This window comes from Argiope bruennichi, chromosome X1 (assembly GCF_947563725.1).
Source record: "Argiope bruennichi chromosome X1, qqArgBrue1.1, whole genome shotgun sequence".
Classification (NCBI taxonomy): domain Eukaryota; kingdom Metazoa; phylum Arthropoda; class Arachnida; order Araneae; family Araneidae; genus Argiope; species Argiope bruennichi.
In genome coordinates this window covers 7,276,124-7,296,172 of record NC_079162.1, presented here as the reverse complement: position 1 = coordinate 7,296,172, position 20,049 = coordinate 7,276,124, and the positions used below count along the sequence as shown (strand labels likewise).

General features: G+C 29.1%; 1 protein-coding gene across 1 annotated transcript in view; it reads right to left on the bottom strand.

Moving 5' to 3' along the window:
• LOC129958132 (two pore calcium channel protein 1-like) overlaps positions 1 to 19,888 on the bottom strand; it is a 113,721-nt gene extending 93,833 nt beyond the window's left edge. The window contains exon 1 of the mRNA XM_056070333.1: positions 19,447 to 19,888. Within this exon, the coding sequence (XP_055926308.1) occupies positions 19,447 to 19,659 (213 nt within the window). The 5' untranslated portion in view covers positions 19,660 to 19,888. The remainder of the gene's footprint in view (positions 1 to 19,446) is intronic.
• Positions 19,889 to 20,049: the final 161 nt, after the last annotated feature.

Sequence of the window (20,049 nt, the reverse complement as noted above, 5' to 3'; positions counted from 1 at the left end):
TTTTTTATTATTTGTTTTTTGAAAGTTATGTAGTCTATATTCAAGGAAGGCACCTCATATTATGCAATGAGAATGTTTTTTGGACTAACTATCCATACATAAATATCCATGTTTTTCATTGTTATTATTATAAATTATGGGAGTTACATATATAATTCAGTAAATAAATAGTGGATTGTAGTTGTTACTTTTTTTAATCGCTAACCACTTACCAAAGAACTATTTAGTAGGCATTCAGCTAAGTGTAACCAATTTGTAAACATTCCAATTCTATTCTTTAACACTGCAACATGCCTATATTTTATGTGAATAAATATTTATCCTATACCTAGAGCTGAGAACGCTCAATGGGTTCTATGCTTAGCAGTCATTCATTCTTAATGAAAACAAACATATCATTTTCTTAACCACCTTGCAAAAATTCAGCTGGTATGTAAATATTTAAAACGAGTTTTATTCAAATTACTTTCTTTTATGTTTACATCTTTTTTAATACTTTTCAGACTCGCTATTATTACTAGTACATTACTAGCTTATTACTAGTACACTAATGCACGCATCTTTAAACAATAAGTGGATTTTTCTTGAATAATCATAATTAAAAACTGAATACATATTCATTAAATTATTGATACCTTAAATCTTATATTTACACTATTGTTGAAATATGAATTATAAAATTTTCTGTAAATAATCATACAAGAATACATTGTTAAACCAGATAAATGTACGAATGAACCTATTCCATTCAGACAGATTTTCTCTGATAAATTTCATTCTATTACAATTACTTTGGTTTTGTACTGTGAATCTCCTTTCTTTAGTGATATTTTTGTTTGCAGCACTATGACAAATTAAATCAAATAATAAACCTCCTATTTATTTTTAATGAACCAAATTAATAAATATTCATAAGAAGAAGGATTTATTCCCAAACACCGCAAATATGAAAGAAATTACCTTTACAGTTTATAGCTGCACAGTTGAGGCATTTTTTTTTCAAACTGTGATTTTATTGAAATTTAGATTAAAAATATTATGTATTATTTTTCTTTAGTTTTTATTTCATATGGTGATTCCTTTTATTTATTTATATTCAACTGTCAAACAAATAAAAATTTAGCACTTGATATTTGGCTACATTTCTGTTTTTCCAAGTGTTATCGCATCATTCAAAATTCAGCATTATCTTGTTATTTAACTACCTTGTTTTCAGGCTATTATATTTATACTCCTTAATATGAAGAAAGTAAGTGCTGCATGATTGAGCAAGTAAAATTAATTCTTTCCTAACTTTAATTTGCTCTACTTTTTATTTTTCAAATATGAATTCTTAAAACTTCATTTCAAAGCATTTGTATAATTAAACTATTGGATGACCATAAAATAACTTTCTCTATTTGGAGTCATCTGCAATAAATAGAATGAAGCCAAATTCACCCAGTACGCTCTTCAGGCAAAAAAACAAAAAAAGTTTTCATATGGAGACATGTTGGTGCTACTGGAATCAAAACATTAGGGTTTCAAGGTTCATGGGGAACATTTTCATTTGGCGCCCTTCCCTTTATATAGTATATTGTAATGGCAACTTTTATTTTGAAATTTATTTACTTATGCCTTCCATAGTCTAGATACGTCATTTGATTTTATTCTGTTGATTAATTCAAACAAGGAAGTTTACTTTATTGCCTTTCCATATTTCAATTCATCGTTGATATATTAACATTCTAATAAAGTTTCATTGATTCATTCTTATGAATTGTTTGGAATTAATTGATTCAACAGCCATGTCTGGCTGTATTGCATCAAATGTATTATGGCACTTATTATATGTATTGAAACTATAACATTAGAATCTTCTACATTTGTATAATATATTAGTTTAATCTCTAACATTTGATTTTAATCAGTATCATTTCTGTTTAAATTATTAAATCACAAACTATAGTAGTTTCATTTTTCTAAAGTAGATTTATTCCTTTCCTACATTTAGAGTGTCAATAACAGGCTGCAATCTTAACAACTCTCAATTAATAAGATGTTATTAATCTTCCAAGATTTTTTTTTTATTTTGAAATATAAAAAAGTACAGACATGAAATTTTTCATAACAAGACTTAACAGCTAGAAAAACAAACCTTGATTTAAAGAAAAACAGTATTTAAAAAATTATATCCTCCTATATGTTAGCAGGAAATTACATTTAAACAATTTTATATAACTGAATATAACTTTGTATGAGTTGCCATAAGAAAATTGGATTTAAATAGTTCATCATTAACAGCTGCTACTTATTTTCAAATAACACTAAATAGGCTGATAAATAACTTTAACAAGTGAAAATATTTTAAGTATATTTACAATTATGTCATAAATTATAAATGATTAATTTGTTACAAAAAACTAAAATTATCAATAAAAATGAATTGAAATATGGTTTTAATTCTCACATTAAAAATACTCATATTTTTATAGCGCATTTACTGATATTTATCTCTTAAGTCATAAAACTAAATTTGTTCTATGTATCTAGACGAGGGAAATAAGTAACAAATTTATTTAACAACTTTAGAAATTTATAATATATTGCATTACACTGGAATACAATAAAGTTAAATCTCAATCAAACATTACTTCTGAATTAAAAATAATAAATCTCAATAAAATCAAAATCCATACAAGAAAACTGTTTTTTGAATAAAGGCTTGGCTTGATATACAATGAATATTACAATAGATATTTACTTTCTCACTATGCCATGCCTTTTATACCACTACGATATGAATACTATTTCTTTTCTTTTGTGTTTTGATCAGTCAGCTTCATTGAAGTTAGAAATAAATTGAAGATTGAATAATTGAAAATAAAGATCGAAATACTTTCCCTGGGTTGTTAATAAACTTTGTGATATCGAGTTATTTTTCCAGTTAGCACTTTAAAAAATTATTTTTCTAAATTTATATTAATGTTGTTTATTTTTTTAAATAAAATGACCTAGATCATTAACTTTCGGTTATATGTCTTCTACTCATAAAATGTATTATTTAAATTTAATATGTTATTTAATTATGACTACAGATACGAATTCTTATTAGTTTATCACCTTTAGTTATTTAAAAATTATAGGTTCGCAATTTACAAGAATTTAATAAGCATTTACTCTTAAAACTACAAAGCACAAGAGTAATAATCAACAAGTATGAAATGGATAGTGATTTGTTTTATTTTCATATAACATATTATGAAAATAAAATACTCTTAAATATCACATTTATTCACAATGTCATTTCTAAAAATTTTATATAAACTGTTTATGAAATGCATCACAAGAAAAAATTTGTAAATTGCAAAACAAAATTTACAAAGATAAGAAATAGTGATTTAAAAATAGACATTAATAGAGGGAATTTTACAATTAACAAAAAATGATATCCCCATTTACATACAAAAGCAATGGTGCCGGAAAGGGCGTTAAACATTTCAATGACAATACTTATCGTGATGGATTCGCCTATCCCATAGGGATAACTATAGCGACTGAGACGCTAGTTTTCACCAAAGCACCCGAGTCAGGCGGGCGAGTTAGGTCTCAATAAATGAAAGCAAAAGGGAATGCCTAAACATATTTGCAAGATAATATAGGGCCTCATGTAAGCAATCATTGGAAACTGTTTCACGCATCGTGTGGAATGGATAGATCCAATGGAGTAATCTTCATACTTATTCGACCTGATCCGAAAGAAGAACAAACTTGGCAATAAAGGATTTGTAACAGGAGTGGCAGAATTAAACTTCAATCTGCAGAAGCGTGCTTACATAAAATACCAAAACAGCGCCCTCTCTTTCTTTCAATTTTATCCATCTCCGAAAGATGAAAAGAGAAATTAAACTAATCAAATCTAGTGGCCGGTCATTATATCCAATCAGATATATTTAACTAACTATAAAATATAAATAATATAGAAATAAGTAATTATTAACAAAATTATAATGTGTAAAAACATTTGAAATTATATTTTAAACATATTCAATTGTACGTTATATATTATTTTAGAGATGATCCCAAGAACATAAACGCTAGGGCGCCTAGCAAGCACATTTCCCTGATATACGGTTATTAATATCTTAGGTTTCTCCCTACTCAGAATCATTGTATATATACAATACAAATTATTAAAAAACACTTTTAGCAGTTATTTAATATGAAAAAATAACTTTATGAAATTTAATTTTTGAAAAATGGAATGAACATTCTAAAAAAATCTATTTAAATAATATTGCATTTCTTACACATATAAAGCACTGGAAATTTTAACAAAATACTTTGTTTCTAAAACTGCAAAAAAGTTATAAGAAATATTAAAGCTATTCTTACAACACAAATTATGTTAACAGTAAAGATTATTATGATATTTGCTCAAAACTTTAAAATAGTTCAATAATTAATTAATGCTCCTGGCATGAGAACAAGAGCAAAATGTTGCAGCATAAATATACAATGCGTATCTAATGATATATATTAAAGTATATAAAATAATATTATATACCTAATAATGTATAATAAAAATTTAAACATAGTACTTTGCCATAATAGTACTTACCGGGTGTTTCAAAAATGACCGGTATATTTGAAAAATCAATAAAAACTAAACGGGCAGCGATAGAAATACACCGTTTGTTGCAATATGCTTGGGACAACAGTAAATTTTCAGGCAGACAAACTTGTAAAATTAGCTACAGTTTTCAACAACAGATGGCGCTGCAGTCTGGAAAAAATCTAAACTACGATATTTTCCAAATATCCAACATGTGCAGCAATAACATGGCGTAGTCTCAGAACGAAATGAGCAGAAACCCGTGTAAACGTCTCAGGCGGGATGGCTTCATATGCAGAACAGACGTATTGCTTCAGTTGTTCAATTGTTTCTGGATTGCGGCGGTTCACCTGGTCTTTCAAGTGTCCCCCCACAGAAAGAAGTCACAGGGATTCATGTCTGGCGAATAGAGAAGCCAATCCACGCCGCTTCATGTATGTGTGGGATAGTCCAAAGCAATCACACGGTCATCGAAATGTTCGTGCAGGAAATTAAAGCAGGGCACCATCTTGCATAAAGCACGAGGTGTTCGCAGTGTCCTCTAAGGCATTTTGTACCGCCACAAATTCACGAAGAATGTCCAGATAGCGTGATGCAGTAATCATTGCGGATCTGGGACGATCGGATTGCAACATGAGTTTTTTTTGGTTCCCCATATGCACCAGTTCTGTTTATTGACGAAGCCGTCCAGGTAAAAATAAGCTTCGTAAATAAACCAAATGCTGCTCGCATGGATATCGCCGTCATCAATCCTTTGCACCATATCGTTAGCGAATGTCTCGTGCATTCCTGGAAGCAGCGCTGAGAGATTGCCGAGTTTGAATTTTGTATGGATAGAGGTGTAAACTCTGGCGCATGAGACGATACGTGGACGTTTACATTATTTGGACCACGGCTGCAACACGTCGAATGGAAACCCGAGGCCGCTGTTGGATCACCTGTTGCACAAATTGAGCATTGCCCTCTGTGGTTGCCGTATGCGGCCGTCCTATCTTTCCAGCACGTTCATCCTTCACGTTCCCAGTCCGTTGAAATTTTTCAGATCCTTTATTTTATCACTTTTCGATCCTTTGGTTAAATTAAACTTTCGTTGAAAACTTCATCTTGTTGCAACAACATTGTGTTCTACGCGGTGAAATTCCAACACCAGAAAAATCCTCTGTTCTAAGGAATAAACTATTTTTTCACAACAAACTTGCAATCTGTGAGCAGCACATGCTTAAAGCAGAAAGAAGACTTACAGAATGGCGAACTAACAGATTGCGTTTTCTTCTATATCTTTCAAATCGCCTGCAGCGCCATCTATTGTTGTAAATTGTAACTAATTTCGCAAGTTTGTCTGCTTGAAAATTTACTGTTGTCCCAAGCATATTGCAACAAACGGTGTATTTCTATCGCTGCCCGTTTAGTTTTTATTGATTTTTCAAATATACCGGTCATTTTTGAAACGCCCGGTAAAATCAAAAGAAATTAATATCTCTAATCAAAAATTTTCTCTTTTATAAATGAAGATAATTTTTATTCCATTATTATAAATAATGTTAGGCCTAATAAATTAATTTATCTTTATTTATACAAAGCTCAATGTGTGTGCGTTGGCGCTCTACAGGCTAGATCGTTCGACCTACAGCTACCAAATTTGGCACGTGTATACCTTGGAGGTCGAGAATGTGCACCTGGGGTCCCTTTTTTTGAATTCTTAATTAGAATTTTAATTATTAATTAAAAACTAACTTTCCCGCCAAAAAAATCTTTTCATTTCCCCACTGCCAAATAAGTAAGGCTTCAGTTTTTTCCCCCAAGCTAACGAGGATAGGCTTAATATATTTTCGGCCGATTATTTCAAACGATTCTGTTTATTTTCTTAGTGCTTGGTGCATTTAAAATTAAACATTGTTAATTAATCGATCTTTCAGATTCATTCTGAAGTACTTTTGAATTAAAATAAAACAGAATAAAGGAAATTAAAAATTTCTAATCTGCGTAGCATTACCCCAACTGACGTAGAAAATTCACGCAATATTCTGATTGTTGACAAATCTATTTTCAACAGATACGGACTTGGTTTTGAAGGCTTAACGTGTTTCCGGCCGATTATTTCAAACGACTCTGTTTATTTTCTTAGAGTTTGATGCATTTAAAACTAAACATTGTTAATTAATTGATCTGTTCATGATGAATCTAAGAACATTTTGTAGAAAACTTCTTGAGATATTACATAAATTAAGAAAGGTATTCTTTAGTGCCCATAAGGTTTAAATACTCAGCGACTCTGTTTTCAGTACTCATATTAAAAAAAAGTTTCGTCTCAGTAAAAAATGTTCTTATATTAATTGCAATTTAACCATTTTCACTTTAATTTAAAGCATAAATTCTACGGGAGCTAACAAAAAATTAGAGAGATACATATTACGTTATGGTTGAAGGCCTTTATGATATTATGAATGAATTATATGACTATCAAAATTTGAAGCTTTAAAATATTTTGATGAAGAAGCTTTAAAATAGAAGTTACATAAAATATTTAATTATTAAAATTTTAACGAGCATTAAGATTGGCGAACAAGCTGGTCGCCAAAGGCGGCTAGTAAATAATAACTCTTGTAACAAATAACTATTGCTTACCTATTAGAATTAAAATGCAAAAAGTGCAAATAATAATCAGTCACACACAAAAAAACTCAAATGGTTTAAAACAACCAGTCCTGTTTTAAGTGAACCAAAAAAGGTTTTAAAGCTTCTTTTGTAAAAGTTTGAGGCTTGAATTTTTTCCTCAATACTTAAACTCTTTTTGGCCTATCTCAAGAATTTAATTTTTTTTTTTCCCCCTTCTTAGTTCTTTAAGCTGATATTCTGCTTCTTTATTCTTTTCCAATTTTGTTTACTTCCATTTTGTTTTTGTTTTTTCTAATCTTTATACTCTTCATATTTGGTTCATAAATTTCTCACACTTTAAATCAATTGTTTTGACACTTCAAAATTGCTTATTCCGCCATTTTCTTGAATGTTATCATAGACATTTCTTCTTGCAAAGAGTGCTTGTTCATTCATATCCTCCCACAAACAATCTTTACTGAGCGAAAATCCTCTCTCAACATTACTGTTTTCATGAGAAAGTATCATTATCATCTTTAATAATGATATATATAGCATTATACTACAAGATTTATAAAGAGTTGAGAGCAAGTCGAACCAAAATTTATCAACTCTGTTTCTTTTGAACATCTCTAATTTCCAGACATTTTTCAATTTGTCAATTTCTTTAAGCTGGTTTTTTTTTTTTTTTTTTTTTTTTTTTTGCATTATTTTCAGAAATTACAGCCATCCAATCGTTTTCGCATAAGATGAGCCACTATATTTTGTAAAATAATGTTTCATACAAAGTTACCATTAGGTTGATATAAGATACTGATCTTATCAGCAAGGATCATTCTAATAATTTTTTAACGCATCCAATTAGAAATTTTCGCACATCTTTAAAAATATGCTTTAACTATACTTCAGATGCTTTGGTTTTCTTATAAGACAGAATGATGGAAGAACACTTGTGACACATTCAAAATATTCCACTCCGATACTGCATCTTTTACCACAAACCTTTTCAAGGAACAAGATTTCAGATTTCTTAGATCTTCATTTAAGAAATTTTCAAATTAATTTGTAATGGAGCGAAAAAAAATGCCAGTTTTGCAGGAAAAAAGAGGTTACTAAATGTTCTTTTAACAGTGGCAAAGCTGCGGCAGTAGGGGTGGTTTTTTTGTCCCTACCTGATCAATAAAAATTCTTAAAACTAATGTGGAAGGGTATTCAACATTTTTTTTAACAAGATCTGCTTTCTGCGCGGCAAAGATTAAATAAGTTATATTATTTAATTAAAACTGGTTGATATCTCGAAATTAATACAGTTAACTTGATGGGTGGACCAAGTGTAATTTTAAATTTATCTATGCAATTCTTGCTTATAAATATTTACATAAGTTTTATAGTTTATATATATTGGCTAACAATATCAATAGCTTATTTCATTTTTTATAAAAGGACATGTTTATGCCATTTTGTTTTAAATTTACCTAGATTTTTTTTTAAATTTTTAATACCTAAAATTAAATACTGAAAAATATACTTGTTAAACAGCACTTTATGCATGATTTTTAAATGAAAAATCAAAGGTTTATTCTAAAAAAATTCTAATGTCAAGACATAATTTTTAAAAGAATTTTACAAATCGAAAAGTATCAATTGAGATCAAAAAATTTAACTTTAAATAAAGAGATCTTTAGCGTAAACCAGAATTCACAAAATACTTCATAAAACAGTAAAGATAATTTTTTTATTTTTTATTTTGAGTTTAAGATTGAAAATATACAGAATTGAAGACAAAAATTAAGCCAAGAGCATACTTCTAAAAATATTTTTTTTAATAAAATAAGAATCAACAGTCGGTAATATAAATTTTAAACTGATTATTGTTTTAGAATTCCTTTTATTTAAATATTGAATTAAAGATTTAACAAGGATAAACTTTCATATGATTTTTTTAGACGCGTTGTTATTAAAAAAATTTTTTTGAATTCAATAATTTTATTGAATCATATCTAATTCAGTAATCACCGCCACAATCAATGGAAATATTAAAAAATGAGAATAAAATACTGGTAAAACTCTTACTTTTTATGCTGAAGAATAAGGAAATTTACTCAAATCATTTTTTTAAAAAGCAAAAATACTTTGAAATTAAATGAAAAATTTTGTATTGTTTAATAAAAGTGCAAATTTGGCATTCAATTTCAGACTATAAAAATACCTTTACTTTTTATCAAATGTATACATTCTTTTCTAGAGTTCAACGAACTTATGTCAGTATAGAGAGGTTGTTCGATTATTCATTCAGCGCCAAATACTTAGCAATTATTAATGATATATTAAATAAATTTTACCTTTTTGGTTATAACTTTTCCAACAAAAGCAGTTAATAAGATAGCTGTATTCCCAGCGAAGGATTTGTTTTTAAAAGCAATTCTAATGTTTTATGAAAAACTAAAAAACTATCAAGGTTTATTTTTTCGCTGTTCCATGATTCAAATTTAAACAACAACAAAAAAAAATTAATACTTTCAAGAAGTAGACGAAATATTTGGCTAATAAATAGACAGCTCATTCTATACACACCACCTTTCACACCTACTCCCCTTGCTTAAAAATTTTGCACTTATTATTTTTAACGAAATTCATTCCTGCTTCATCACATTTAGTTTCATTTACAGAAATTCTAAACAATTTATTAGCCTTTTCAAAACACTAATGGCTTTTTTGCTGACTAAGTAAAAATAAGCCCTTGTGAGCTTATTTATACTAAAGCTATTACAGCTTACACTCTAAATACACATTCACACAATATCTCACACTCAAAATTAGAATATAATTTTATCCAATAAAACTCACATGATTCGTTTATATTATGGCGATATATCTGACTTCACGAATTAATTAAAATAATAGCCTCGATCATTCATGACTTGATTGTCAATGCTAGAGATGAAATTTCTACAGGGAACTTAGTGATTTGAATTTTGGAAATTTCTAAATTCAGTGAATAATTCGAAACATTAAAATGAGCCCCACCCTAATTATGCCACTGATAATCTGGTCAAGAACATGTGCAATCGATGGTATACATGCCATACAATGAGAAGTGAACACATACTTTACAAAGGTTTCATAAAAAAAAGAACTGTAATCAAATTCTTATGCTTATTTCTCAAACACCCACTTGATATTCGGCACTTTTTCTTTTTGTACCCTGCATTCTCTGTCTATTTTTACTAGTCAGGCGGTTTTATTCCTTAAAAAGAAAATACTAGTAACTAATCATTTTTAAATAATGCTTAGCTTAACAACTAAATATTAGATTAAATAGAAAATAATTTTAAAAAGTATTTGCTCAATACAAAATGTATTCCATGTTCACTGTGAAGCAAGTCATACAAAATGTATTCCATGTTCACTGTGAAGCAAGTCATACAAAATGCAAGTATAAAATCGAGTAGTGATCAATAAAAACGCACCACGTAATCGATATTGCTACAAATTGAAATTGGGAAAATAATATGAACAAACAATACTGTTGAAATTAACAAATAAGACTACTGCTCATTTTGACGGGTTTACAATAGGATTGCAGAATTGCATCATTAGTTTGACTATTGCGTCTGTCTCAAGTTGAAAAATGACCATGGATACTACTACATTTTATGATTAGATATCTAGCAAACACGATATGATTAATTGACATTGCACCGTTCTAGATATGAAGCTTTAAAGGATTTGATTCTGGAATATAATTCCTATAAAGAAATCTGTATATATAAAGAAACACACACATATTTTAATAAATAATTCTTGAAGTTGGTGAAAAAATTTTGTTTGGTAAAATATTATATCATAATGCTGAATCATCGGAGTGTTTGTCCGTGCAACATCCGACAAATAACATACTGCAGGCCAGAGACACCAAATTTTAAAATATTATAAGTGGAATGCGGTTCAATGGAAATTACAAGGAATTTCTCGAAATGCGGCTCATCACGCAAGTACTAAAGAATTTTTCATAATCATTTTTTTGTTTCCTAATAGCTTTCTTTTTATCTCTATTAAAAGCGTTTACACATCTCTGGTCTAAATTCATAGTTTAAAGACGTTATCCGCATGTATATTGTCTTCATCCTACCCCATTACAACTTAATCCTCAAAAAAATTTTCCTTTAAGAAAAGCAGTACATTATTTAAGTCAGCAACTAAATGAAAGCATTGATGAAACTGAAAAAGAGAAAAATTTTAATTAGAACTTTCAGCAGACATACCTCTGCTGAAAAAATATTGTTTCATTACAAGACAGTTTATCTATTCATACATAAGAGGCGAGTTCGGATATAATAATGCAACGAACCACTCGACTTCTAACCGCTTCAGTACCTAACAGCTTTTGTGATGTATATCAAGAATATGGAATTGGTTGGCAGCGTATGGAAAAAAAAATATATTAATAAAATGAGTCATCTAATTAGATCACATATACCATGTTGTTGGGGAGAAAAGCAAGCCTTTGATACTAAAGTATTCTTTAGCACTGAAACAATTGAGAAACTGAGAATAGCCACTTTTGTGTCATACCTGAACACTGTTACAAATTTGAATATTCAAAGTTTTTTTCTTCTTTTTTTCACATTCTGACATGGAAATGTTTCATTTAAAAAAAATGTACATGTTCACAATGAAACAACAAATCCCTTCCCGAAAATATATAGCAATATTTCTGAAAAGTATTAGATTAAAATTCTGATTTAAGTCCTAAGAAATGTCAAGTACGAGGGGGATGAAAAGTTTCAGGCCTCATCTACCGGAATAACTTTGACTAAAGCACTTCAAAGTGCCATCTTTGTTTAATACTGTGTTGTTTTAAAATTTTCTTCTTTTATTCTTAGCCGAGTATGGAGAAAACTTACGTGCGAGCTGTGATAAAATATTTTTTTTATAAAAGACCAAATTATTAAAAATATTGTTAATATAAACAAAAGGAATCAAAAGGAAAAGAAATGATGAATCCGGCCTGAAGACTTTTTCAAGGGTCACCTTCAGGCAGGGATTCAAACAAGGGATTTTTTCTGTGAGGGGTCTGACTTTCGTCCAAAATATTGAACCCTCGTGACCCGAAAATCCCCTGAAATTGAGGCCTTAGAGATAAACTAGTTTCACAGAAATAAAACAATAAATTATAACTTCCAAATCCAAGCGAAATTACAATAACACAACATAAAATGTAGTTTATCTCTAAAGCTTCAATTTCAGGAGATTTTCGGGTCACGAGGGGTCAATAACTTGAGAAAGTCTTCACGCCGGATTCATCATTTTCCTTTTTTTTTAAATTCCTTTTGTCTATATTAACTTAATATTTTTACTAATTTGGTTAAGTTAATCTGTGTTTTAGTAGTAGCAGTATTAGCGCTCTCTAAATACATTTGCATCTTTTTTAATTAAAATTTCATAATTTTTGTATTTTTGATTAATTTTTTTATAAAAATCTTATTTCCAACGGATATTAGAACTTAGCTAGATACTACACTAGGGGAATCTGCTCCTTCATTTACAATTGTTAAAACATGGGGGGCAGTCTTTAAATGTGGTCGTACAAGCACTCTGGATGTAGAGCGTTCTGGGAGACCAAAATCAGCCACTGCACAAGAAATTGTTAGAAAAGTTTACGAAAATATTATGAATGATCGCCAATTGAAATTGATAGAGGTTGCTGAGTATGTTGGTATAACCAAAGAATGAACATATATTTTAATCGATATTTTGGGTATGAGAAAGTTGTCAGCAAGATTTGTGCCGTGTTTGCTGACCTTGGATCAAAAACTACAACGCATGACGATATCAAAGCTGTATAATTCAAACAAAACTGATTTTTTGCGGCATTTCCTTATTGTGAATGAGACATGGATCCATCACTATATTCCAAAGACCAAAAAGCAATCAAAAAAGTGGACAGCGATGGACAAATCAACACTAAAAAAGCCAAAGGTGTGCCATCTGCTGGAAAGGTTATCGCAACAGTTTTTTGGGACGTTAAGGGAATTTTATTATTGAATTATCTAGAAAAAGGCAGGACCATCAATGCTGAATATTATGCTAATCTCTTGGATAAATTGCATTCTAAAATCAAAGAAAAGACCAGGTTTGGCCAATAAGGAAGTCCTGTTTAACCAGGACAATGCTCCCGTCCACAACGCTTTCATTGTGATGGCAAAACTTCATGAACTGAAGTTTGAAATTCTTCCTCATGCACCCCATTCTCCTGATGTGGTCCCCTAGGAGTACAACCTTTTCCCCTACATGAAAAAATTTCTTCCTGGAAGGAAATTCTGTTCGGACACAGAAAAGTCATCTCAGCTACGAATGCCTACTTTGAGGCTTTAGAAAAAATCTCTTAAAGAGAGGGGATTCAAGCATTGCCGCACCACTGGAGCAGGAGTATATCTTTGGAAGGGGACTTGAAAAATAAAGCAATTATTAAACAGATTTTTTTTCCTTGTTACGTCGGAAACTTTTTATCCCACTTTCGCACTTAATAAGATTATAAGAATTCATAATTTTATTTATTATTAACAAAAAAAAAGCCATACTAAATAAAATCCGTAACAGCAACAAAGCTAATGTTTTTACGATAAAACCTTGCTCTAACTAAAAGATTATACGAAGCATTTTCTGCATTTAGCTTAACATGAATTAAAGATACACAAATTAGAGGATTTAGTTCAGTCGCCTATCTTTTCATTTGAAAATATGTTCAGTAGTTTTAACAGAAAAAAGAAATGCATGTTTGTACATTTATATCAACCTAATTATAATTTATTTATTATCAAAACAAATAAATTTTAAACAAAAAAATTAAATTTACGCCGAAAATTTATCTTGTTACATAGGAATATAAATTCAGACAATTCGATCAACTAGAAAGATGCAGTTATTGCTTTAATTAAACTATATTTTTTCTTTGTGTAATGCACGGTCAAGAATTCTTCAAAACAGATTGCTTTAATACTGGCATGTAATGTCTCTGGCATAATTTTGAAAGACAGTCAACTTCTTGAATTGGCAAGAACCATCATAAATAGCAAATCTAGAGACAGATGCATGAAAATCGGAATTAAAACTGTATTTAATAAATTTATGTGACACCAACCACTATACATACTGAAAAATGTAATTGCCAACATGATAAGTAGATTCCTTATAGGAAGACTATGTACGGCAATAATTCTAATGATACGACTTTGGGAAAATTTCTGCAGATCGTCACCGATCATGGTCTTTAGAATCCAAAACCATCCTTCGTTCCAAAATTATATTATACATTTATATGTGCGCGCAAACGAGAGCGTGTGTGCTTGCGCTTTGCCCATGTTATATTGTCAACAAAATAACGAGAGTACTTTTTTTTTTTAAACTGGTTTGAAATACGCCGTAAGAAATATAAAATCTCGGATGAGTTCGTAAAATGTTATCCGTATAAGATCCACGTGGTGCAAATGCTTCAACCTCATGATCTCCAAACACACTATAAATTTGCTTGCCGCTTTTTGGCGAGAATCGAAGTTGACGAGTGGCCTTGGTAAAATGTATAGTCAGATGAGGCGTACTTTTCTTTAGATGGAGCTGTGATTAATCAAAATTGCCGCATATGAAGTGCTCCATCTCCTAACAACTATGGCACGAAACAACAACTGATTACGTGACTGCATAGTGTGCATTTACTGCTGATTTTATCCTCGGACTTCTCACTCCTCAAGATCCTAAACATACTCTGTCACAAGTGCACGATACAGTGAACTACTTCGACATCAAGCCATTCCTGCTTTACAGGAATAGCAATGTTTACTGTCCATACAAGATAGAGCAACTCACCACATTGGATGCAAAGTCAAAGAGTTGCTTCGTGCTAACTTTGGCGAAAATAATGCAATATCGAGGACTTTTCCGGATGCCTGGTTTCCATCCGACTTAAATCCATATGATTTCTGGTTGAGGGGATTACTAAAAAACAGTGTTAATAGAGAAGGAATTAGGGTTTTACCTGAGTTCAAAGCCATCATTACGCGCCCACGTTGTTGCAATCCCTCGAGGGTTTTTTCGCGCTACGATTGAAAACATTATAATGCGCTTTCAACACGTAATTGATATTAATGGAGCACATGTTGAATACATTCTGTAATTGAATAACTTTTATTGATTTCTTCAGATTTTTTTTATTGTCCTTCTTTAGGCGTCCCAATCTCCCTGACGATCGAAGATTGAACCATTTTTATTGCAGAATTCTTTTCCCCATGGTCCATATAAGGTATATACCAAGTTTCATCAAAATCTCATCAGCAAAATGGATTTCAGAAGGATTTGAATGGGATCACTTTAATTATAACCACAATGCATCAATAGTAATCTTTTTTAACCTTGTGTTTTTTATCTATTATTATTTTCATATATTTATATAAGGGTCAGCCTACTCCAAATCTTTTCAAACAAGAGTAATCCAAATCCAATCTTTAAATATTACAGCCAATAAATGTTTCCAAGATAAGGAGAGAAATGATTTCATGTAGTTGCTTCAGTGGCTTAGTTTCAATGTTTTTAAATATTCTTATCAAGATTTTGTTAGAGGAATGCTGACATTTGATTTAAAAATCATTGACATTTTATTTGGTGTGTTTAATGCTGTTTCTAGCATTAAACACACCAGAAATAAAAAAAAATAACGATGTTACAGAAAAACTAAAAAAATATATGTAATTCTCCAAAATTTTTGACTTTCCTTGTTTAAAAATGCCTTTTTATGAAATTTAATAGTGACTTTTCTAAATACCTAATATATATGAAAACCAGGAAATGCATATTCTTAATAAAGAAAAGAAAAAAAAATTCGATTTAAAAAAAAAAGAGTATATTGTTATTTGTGTGTCAGCAGCATGAAATTGGAATAATTTTTTAAACTAGCTGCCTTTGGCGACTAGCTTGTTGCCTAGATTATAGATGTTTTAAACGATTAATATGGAATAATTAAGACACAGCGATAATCTATCTGGTGATAATTTATTTTGACGATTAATAAACTTTATTTCAAGCCTATTTCTTCATTTCTTTTACATCTGTTTCTTCTGACTTAATGGAATGCCAGCCCTCTCCTGAGCATTTATAATATCTTGCAACTCCAGTAATTAATGAAGCATTAAATTAAGTGCACCCGTAAAAACATTCAATGAAAATGTCTGAAACCTTCATATAGTAATTTGTTTACATTTCTCTGTTGCCATTCTGTAATAAGAACAATTTCTGTGCCACTTTAACATATATAGATAGACTCCTAATACAATTTGAAATTCCTAATACAATACAATGATTTGAATAATATAATTATTAATATGTAAAAATTTTGAGGAGTGGCTAATATTTCAGAATCACAAAAATGAAAGCATTTCAATGCTTAAAATAATTCTCCAAAAATTCTTATCACTTTTTTTCTGAACAGAAAAAAAAAATTGCTAACAAAATTTTTTATAGTAAAAATTGAAAGAATGAGCACAAAAAATTAAAATGTGCAACTTTTAAATGTTATTTATTGAGCACTGCTACATATTCAGTTAATATTCGTATTCCTATTATTTAACAAATAGCATCCTAACACTATGCTGTCAAGTTAATACAATTTCTATAAAAAATTGATTTTGAAATATGTATTATGATGAAAGTTATTATAAGAAATGTATTACCTATAAAAAATTCTATAACTCAATGTTGTTTTATATATGTGTTTCATTTTGGAGAATTTAAATAATTGTATATTACAATTTAAATAAGGAAAACAATTTTAGAATAATTCATAATTATGCTTTTAGATTTACAAATATAAAAGCATTATGAAAAATTAGCTGAAGATAAACATTCAAATTAAAACTTTTTTTTATTGTTACAACTAATTCTTCTGTCAAATTATTGTAACTTTTAAATATTACAGTTAAAATACAGTATTACTTTCTTTTTAAATAATTTTCAATAAATAATAACTAATATTAGCTTATAGTAATTGCATTCTTAATTAAAAACAAAATACATTTGTGTATCTATTCTTTACACCAGCTGCAATAGCCAGCTGCAGCTGTTTTCAAAAACTAAATCAAAAGTAACTAATATTTTGCAAGAATCAAAAGCTGATACAATTTCAAATATAGACAGGAAACAATTACTATAAGGTCTTGACATAAAAGTATTATCCCCCTGATATAAATATTTTTTACTGTCAATATTATGTTATTTTTGCCACAAGTAAAATGATATAAAAAAGTAAACTTTAGGAATTGAGGAACTCAAATGTAGTCCTTTAGTTCATTTTTTTTTTCTTTTATTACAGTAGAAAAGTTTGTTAAAGCTATTTATTCTGAAGGTAAAACCGAACAAAAAAAAAAAGGACAACATTAGTTTGCAGGTAAAATTAAAAGAATGAAAAAAATGCAACTAATAATGCTCTTAAATTACAAATATACTTTATTTTAATTTGAATAATATTAATTATATCCTTTGAATCCCTTTATTAGCAGTATTTGATCCAAAAGGCAGTCCTATTTTTCAGATGCCAAAACATGACAGAACCCCATATTTGCAAGATAAAATTTTTATACTCATATATATTATTGAATATTAATAAATGATTCACAATGAAAAATTTTGGTTTAATGATATCAATTTGGAAAATTCTACGAAAATGTTTAAAATGGAGTTGGCCTTAGTAATTTTAAACAATAATTCAGAAGTATCTAACAAAAAACTTCTGCTCTTCCCACAAATCAATTTATATGATGCTAAATGTGGAAAGAAATCAAAATTAGAGAAGCCTTAAAGTAACCACAAGACATTTCACAAAACCCCAAGATCATCTGATCACATAAAAATAGGAATATTTTAATAATTTATATAAAGAGACAAGGAGCAAAACCTATATATAAATCTGCTTTAAAAAATTAACATAGTAATAATGCTTGAATTATGAAAGAGTAAGTAAATTAACTTATATATTGCAAGCAATCTGTTGATTCAAGACATAATTTATGACATTTATAATTTTATGTAGTTTTTAAACATTTACCAAAATTATCTAGCAAAGTCTTAAATGAATCTATACTGTAATTTAAATAAGAATTCATTAACAGAAAAAAAATCCTATTAATGAATATTTATTATATATTTTAATAATTTCTTAGTTTAATCTAATTTTAATTTTACTATATATTTTAACAGGATATAAGATACAGATCTTCATTATTCAAATTATTTTCAATAAAAATATTACAATTCAGCCCTCTTGGTTATTATATTTAAAATACTACTTTCAGCATTCCTGTGATATTGGGAAAATATTTAAAGGTAATTTTTACAAAAACTATTGAACAGAAAACAAATTTTACAGCAATTTCAGTCAGAAATTTAAACATCACTGAGTTTTCTGTCATAATGTAACAAATAAGCTCCAAAACAAAATATTATTTGTTTATGAATGAAAGAACATTTTAAATTATATTTACCATCTTTATACAGTAACTTTCACTAAAATTTTCAGAAGAAAGATTTTGTCCTTATTTATATCACATATAATGTGCAAAATGAGTATCTAAATTGAAATCAAGAATTTCAATATATGGTAATTGAATTCTTACAGCATATTTAAATTCTTACACAATATAGTTTCTAATCTTTTATAAATCTTACAAAAATATTTTAATGCAATAAACATTTATTTTAACTTATAAAAAGATAATGGAATATAAGAATTGAAAACTTATTTTAAGAAACTTATTTTTATGTGTCCCTCACCATCATGACATACAATCTTATTCTCATTTAAAGCTCTTGTTTGCGATGACATTATACATAATTATGGTCAATATCCCGTATCCCCTGAATTGACTGCAAAATATTCTAACTGAATCTTTCAGACTACCACCAGTTAAATTATCTGATAATTGCAATACATAAAAATAATGGATAACATACAAGTAGAAGTACATTAACACAGATATATTCTATAAAAAGAGAATAAGGATTTTGAAGAAGCGTCTAAAAAAATTCTAGCTATATGATTTCATTCTCATTGAAAATGAAATTGCTAACATCCTTAAAAATGAGAGAAATATGATTTAACTTTTGAAAATGTTCAAAATGTGCACGATAAAAAGCAACAAATATAATGATCTGAAAGCAGGTGTTTTACGTTACATTTCAAAATACATCAAAACCCAAACTACAATACTCACTGTTTGGGGCAACGGAGTTTCTTCCGAGTTTGGAGGAAGATTATCCAACTGAATAGTAACATTTTCAGATTCTTTAGAAAAAATTACAGGACGATCTTTAGTCGTAATGGTAGGTATTTCATCAGTCATGGTTTCAAAAGATCTTGGAGAATCCTGAACAGAAGCATCTAGTATATCTTTAACTTCAAGATCAGTTGTAGCAGATTCAGACATAGCAAAATTAACTAAATATTATTAGCGTCACTATTTTCAAGTAAATTTTCATAATATTTCAGCAAAGAATAAACAAAATGACCAAATAAATTCAGTTATGAAAATGAAGTATTTTATTAAATCCTCCTTCAAACATATGGAATATAAATTCTCTCTTCGAACCTAACACCATGAACTAACTTTGTCATACGTAAACAAAATAAAAGCAGACGCTATGTCAACTTCAAAACGCCCCCGTTACAGATTGGCTTCTTAATGGGAAGTTCCTTGTTTTTTTTTATTTTCCTTTTTCAAAGAATTTGAGGAGGTCACTTTGTACTAATTGAAAAAATAATTTATTATAAAAAATTTTAATTGATTTTCGGCACTTAGAATGTGTTTTTTGAACTT